The sequence below is a fragment of the Perca fluviatilis genome, chromosome 21 (genome assembly GCF_010015445.1).
Source record: "Perca fluviatilis chromosome 21, GENO_Pfluv_1.0, whole genome shotgun sequence".
Lineage (NCBI taxonomy): Eukaryota > Metazoa > Chordata > Actinopteri > Perciformes > Percidae > Perca > Perca fluviatilis.
The window spans coordinates 10339417-10345864 of NC_053132.1; the positions used below are offsets into that span (position 1 = coordinate 10339417).

The following is a 6448-nucleotide window of genomic DNA, read 5'->3' on the forward strand; positions in this document are numbered from 1 at the left end:
TATATATGTTTGGTTTAAGTATGTAAAAGTAAAAGAGTTCATTAATTCATTGGATTATGTTAAATAGCTACAGTTTTGAAATTACACGAGTTACTATTAATTTCTATTAAGTATCGACTATCCAGAGTTACATCGAAACAGAGCATTTTGATATTTTTCAGAGTTCACGTTCAGTATAATTAGCTTTGTTGGGATAACGGCGCCACCTTGAGGCCCACACTTCTCTCTGTGCATGCTGATCAGTCATCCATTAGCTTTCCTTGCAGACAATGATTACAAGTGAACGATCCAAAGTTCGATATAAGTCTCATAAACATTGTTGTAAGAGCAGCATCATGTCTCTGAAAACCTTTTCCGGCAGAGCTTTGTTTAAATTTGTGAACCATGGTCTCGTCGCTTTGAGCAAACCGCTCAGTGCACGAGATGCAGTGGCTGTCGTGTTAGGACCGAGCTCCGCGCGGGGCTACTACAACAACACCGGCAAACCCAGGTGCCCAGGACCGGGCGGGGCGGCCCACGTCCGGGTGGTGGACCTCCGCAGCGACACGGTGACCAAGCCCGGGCCGGCAATGAGGCAGGCCATGGCGGAGGCCGAGGTCGGAGATGACGTGATGAGAGAAGACCCGAGTGTAAACGGTTAGAGCCGATTCAGCCGAACCATTATTGCGTAGTGACCAAATCAGAAATAGTTACAAATAATATCATAGCCTATGTTTTGTATACAATCATATTTTATATATATATATAGCATACATATTAAAAATATATTCTACTGTATGTGGTGGTTCAATAATGCATTCACACCTGCATGCTCCCTAAACTTTGCAGTTGGCCTATTTGACAAATTTCTGCAGAGTTACAGAAAATTGCAGCTGATATGTTTGGGATGGAGGCCGCTCTGTTCGTTCCCTCTGGAACCATGAGTAATCTCATCGCAGGTAAGCTTCGCATTTATTGGCAAAGTCTAAAACCATTTAATAATGTCAGAATGGTCATGACTGTGCATGCATCTCGTTGTGCAGTGATGGTGCACTGCAGGGAGCGAGGCGACGAGATGATTGTAGGCGATCTGTCACATTTACACATCTATGAGCAAGGAGGGAGCGCACAGGTGAATGTAACAAAGCAGCAGACCCCTGTGGTCAGGCCCAATGCACCTCTCCTTCCTCAGTGCATTCAGTGTGTGTTTGTGTGTTGCCACAGCTGGCTGGTGTCCACGCCACCACAGTGACCACCCTCACTGATGGCTCATTTGACCTGGAGCAGCTGGAATCGAAGATCCGCCACGGTTACCCTGACCCCCACTATCCCCGCTCACGCCTCATATGTGTTGAGAACACACACAACATACAGGGAGGGCGTGTGCTACCTCTGACCTTCCTGCAGGAGGTGTGTGTGTGTGTGTGTGTGTGTGTGTGTGTGTGTGTGTGTGTGTGTGTGTGTGTGTGTGTATAGATCATGGTGATATAAAAAGTTGTATATGTCAACATGTGAAAGCAGCTGTGATACTTGCCTCGCTACAAGAGAATGGAGAATCCAGCAGCTCTCACAGGTTTGTTTCCATCTCCAAGGTTCGTGCTTTGGCAGATAGATACGGTCTGTCTGTTCACATGGATGGCGCCAGGGTGATGAACGCTGCTGTGGCCCAGGGGGTGCCTCCATCCACCATACTGCAGCACACACACACTGTGAGTGTGTGCCTCTCCAAGGTGGGACTGCAAATTACACACTAACTAACACACACACACACATACACATAGAATGGATCCATACATACAAATTCATGTGCATTTATTGTAACATTAACACGTGAGCAGAGTCAGAACCAACAAAGAACTCATCTAGACAAACAAAATAAAACTTCTCAAAGTCCAATTCACATGTGTGTAACAGGGTTTGGGTGCCCCCGTGGGAACCATGCTAGCTGGACCCCAAGACTTCATATCCCGGGCCGTGCGGTGCCGTAAAGCCCTGGGTGGGGGGATGCGGCAGGCTGGTATACTGGCAGCAGCTGGAAAACTGTCTTTACTAAAGATGGTAGGACGACTGGAGGAGGATCACCACAATGCAAAAACTTTTGCTCAAGGTGAGCAGCTCATATTTCTGTCTTTGAAAATTAAATCATGAACTGCCTGCTCGTAACTTCTTTTCTTCACCTCTCCCAGCTCTGCTCGACTGTGACCCTCCTCTATTTGCTGTAGACATGGCCGCCGTGGAGACAAACATCCTGCGTTTCCGTCTACAGGAGACCAGTTTAAGCCCCTCTGAGTTCTGTGCTTGCATGAGTGAGGTTGGCGAGGGAGAGGAGGCAGCACTGGGACAGGGGATACAAGTTCTCATGTACCCCCATTTTGAAAATTCAGTTCGGGCTGTATGGCATCTTGGCATTTCCCCTGAAGATACCCAGCTGGCCATCCGGAAAATGCAATTTGTGGCTTCTCAGTTCTTAAAGGATAAAGTCAGGGCCCAGTGAAGCCTGATACTTCTCAAGATGTGTAGTTCAATCACTAGTACTGATCATAGAACATTTTCACATATGAATCTAGAAAGAGACTAAATTATGTCAACACATAACACATCAAATACTGTACAACTGGAGTCACTTTGGATATCTTTATATCATTATTAATTTCATTGAATTCAGACATTTGTAATCCTTATTAAATATATTAAACCACTGTCCTTTTTAATTTTTTATTAGAGAGACACAGTAGAGTTACTTAGAACAGTTTTGGTTAATGATATTTCAATTAAGAGGTTTTAAAAAAGAATTCTATTCTTATTATTTTGTCTTATTCTGGTTTGGGCTATGTTGCAAAAAGGTGATATCTCATATTTCTACTATTTAGCATTAAGACATATTTGCATCTGTCTTATTAGGTCATGGAAATGTACAGTATTGTTAGAGAGAAGGGGCTTTACAATGCAGTAACCATACAGCCACACGATGGCACTGGTGTATTATTCCCTGCTATACATGTAGTGATTGTAGCTGAAAAGAGTTAAAAACCTTTTTTGTTTTTTCTTTCTACTACCAATTGTATGACTAATATTGTTTATGGCTGATATTTAAAGAAAACCAAAACAAATCAAAAAATTCTGGCAGCGGTGGGATTCGAACCCACGCCATCGAAATGACTGGAGCCTAAATCCAGCGCCTTAGACCACTCGGCCACGCTACCATGTTATCCAACAAAAACGGACTAAACAATTTATTTAAATTGCAGGTACATTTAGTCAACTCTACTGGCTAGCTATTTGTAACGTTGAGTCACAAACTGAACGGCAACGGTTGCACAGAAATGCTAACGTGTCATTGCTAGTTAGGCAAGTTAGCTGACCATCCACACGGGGTAGCTAGCGCTAACTACCAAACTCTATTTGGTAAACATGCTGCACATAAATAAGTTGGCATAGCGTCTAGCTTGCATTTTGTTATGTGACATGTTACCTGTTGCACTCTACCTAATATATAACTTATGTGTAGTCGGAAATTCTTGACAAGCTCTCCGTGTTTCCTCACGAGGTGGAGTAACGTTACGTTGCTAGGTGTAATTTGTCCAGTGCATGCTTTCAAATAGCCTCGTGAGACCGTCCTGATCTCGCGAGCTCCAGTTTTCCACTCGCAGATCAGTCTGGCATCTTGAGATAGAGAAAATTTGGAGCCGTTAGCCAAACGACCGGGCCAATCAGCGTTGGTTTTAGACAGATGGTTTATCCAATCAGCTAACCAGTATTTTCAGACAGCGGTAGCCCCAATTCTGTTAGCCACTCGCTAATGCTTTTTTTCTCTTGGATCCTTCTTTTGGAATATGGTCCAGAAACCTGAAATGGGGCCTTTTATTCCTAAATTCTTGTTACACAAACGGCAAATCTCCTTTACCGACATGTTGCTTGCTTGCAGGAGCTAACGAGCTATGCTTTGCCTGCAGCAGCAGGGGCGGGCTTGTGGTTGTATTTTCATATGCTTCGTGGATCTGATTGGTTGATTTGGCCCGTTTATCACCAACATAGGTGATAGACAGATGGTTCATCCAATCAGCTAACCAGTATTTTCGCCCCTTCCAAAAAGTTCTCCAACGGAAAGTTCCCAGATGGAAATGCCGAGCAAATGCGAAGCACTCCATCTGGCGGAGTCAGGTTAGCTTTCAAATGCTCTTCCGTTGTTGTAACTACCAGCTTCGCGTGTTAGTGTTTATATATATTTTTTAAGATCAAATTTTTATTGTTTTTTTTTTTTTTATATATATTTTTGAACATACAGAACAGAAACACAATTGAACAAGAACAACAACCCTCTCCCACTCCCCAACCTATACGGTCTCAAGGAAAGAAAAACAACAACAAAAAATATAACCATAACTATTAAAGTCCAGAAAATACGCCAGCTATGTGCTGAGCTATCATTTTCTTGGTCGTGGTTGAACCGGCTAGCCAAATTTTCTTCTGTCTCCCAAGTAGGTGTAATTTAGAGTCGTCATTAAGTAACAGAACAATCGGGTCAGTAGGAATTCGACATCCTATCACATCAGATATTATTGATGTTGTTTTATTCCAAAAATCATGCACCTGTTCAATAGGGAGTAGGAATTGCTTTAGAGACGTAGCTCTTCTGAGGAGTCCAATATGTCCTATGGCATATGTTATTAATCAGGGCTTGACATTAACTTTTTGAGGCACTTGTCCTTTGGACAAGTACATTTACGTTTCACTTGTCCATGAACAAAAGTCACTTGTCCGGGTAAAGATTCATCATTTTATAAAAATTTTTGTGTTTTGCTAATGCAGAATTTGAAGAAACCATTGAAAGCATCCAAACCCTATCAACATTAATACAATTCAGTTTAAACAGTAGAAACAAATGTGTCCCAACAATAGATTTCCCCTTCAACAAGAAAAAAGGATCTCCAGACTCATAATACAAAGTAATATGTTGCACGCCGGTGTGCAGAAGTTAATATATTGAGATTCTAAGTGAATATTTTAAAGTTTCTCATTACTTTCAGATTCCTAGTCAATATTCTAAGTTACTATGTCAATATATTTAGATATTTTGAGATATTGAGTCAAAATATTGAGATTGTAAGTCAATATTTTGAATGTTCTCATTGCTTTGAGATTCTTAGTCAATATTCTGAGTTACTAAGTCATTTTATTGAGATACTGAACCAATATGTTGAGTTACTAAGTCAATATATTACGATACTAAGCCAATATATTGAGATTAAGTCAATATTTTATAGTTTCTCATTACTTTGATATTCTTTGTTTATATTCTGAGATACTGAGTCAATATATTGAGATACTAATTCAATATTTTGACCAGAGGTAGTGGTGACTTGAACTTATACTATACCTAAAATAATTTTGTAGACATAACAATGGATTTTGCCACTAAATGTTGGTGTCAACGTGTTTTTTTTTTCTTTCTACAATTTCACTTACCAAGGGATCCTTTAAAAAGGTGTAGCTACTTTACAGTTGATTATTACCTGATATTTAATCCGCTACAAACAAGTAGCGGAGCAGCTAGTAACGTTACGAGGCAGAGAGCCAGCCGTCAAGAGTCAAATTAACTTCATGCTTCATCCGCACAAAGCACACTTCTATCGCCACGAGTGACAGCTTTATTCGGCTCGTTTTCTGTGAACGATGTGGGGACGGGGTAACGTTAAAGCGTAGTTAGCATGCTAACGTTAGCTAACTAACACCGGCTGCCTGGCTTGTTGGTTCCGCGGTGCTTTCATGCTGTATCGCTTACAGAGAAGGAGCTGAACAGTGGGCTGGGTCTAACGTCAGCGGTCCGCTCTCCCGCTGCTGCTGGGTCTAACGTTAGTTAATGTATTTGTTTCAAATCGGTAAAGTAAAATCTGTAACATAAACGGAATGAGTGACACATAATAACGTATATAATGCTTCATCCACACAAAGCACATTGCTATCGCCACGAGTGACTTCTGTTTTCAGCTTGTTTTCTGTGAACAATGTGGCGAGGAGGTAACGTTAAGGTGGAGTTAGCAAGCTAACACCGGCTAGCTCGCCGTGCTTTCATGCTGCTTCGCTTTCGGAGAATGCGCTGAACAGCGGGCTGGGTCTAACGTTAGCGGCCCGCCGACCCGCTGCCCGGGATTGTGGGGTAAAATATGTATTTGTTTCAATTCTGTAACATTGACGAAATGAGTGGCACATAACGTGAACTAACATGGCATTTTGTTTTGTTTGAGTTTTAACTTGTCCAGTGGGGCAAGTACATTTCATTTCCACTTGTCCTACAAAAAATCCACATGTCCCGGACAAGCGGACAAGCCTTAATGTCGAGCCCTGTTAATGTTCATATTTTGAATATTAAATATTAAATAAAAAGTTTAATTAACTGTTAGTCTCAGCCGGCCCAAATAAATTTATTTTGATTGTTTTTTGCCTTGGATTTTTGATAAAGTATTTACAT

The 6448-nt window shown here is 41.6% G+C and overlaps 1 protein-coding gene and 1 non-coding gene across 2 annotated transcripts; one reads left to right on the top strand and one right to left on the bottom strand.

Annotated features, from left to right (window-relative positions):
* Positions 1-200: 200 nt before the first annotated feature.
* Positions 201-2678, top strand: tha1 (threonine aldolase 1). The gene is made up of 7 exons (XM_039788466.1): positions 201-636; positions 855-938; positions 1023-1111; positions 1204-1389; positions 1572-1709; positions 1894-2086; positions 2166-2678. The coding sequence occupies exons 1-7, from the start codon at positions 270-272 to the stop codon at positions 2471-2473; spliced, it is 1365 nt and encodes a 454-aa protein (XP_039644400.1). The 5' UTR covers positions 201-269; the 3' UTR covers positions 2474-2678.
* A 422-nt stretch (positions 2679-3100) lies between these two features.
* trnal-uag lies at positions 3101-3182 on the bottom strand. Its single transcript has one exon. It is a non-coding gene; the product is annotated as a tRNA-Leu (tRNA).
* Between the last annotated feature and the right edge of the window lie 3266 nt (positions 3183-6448).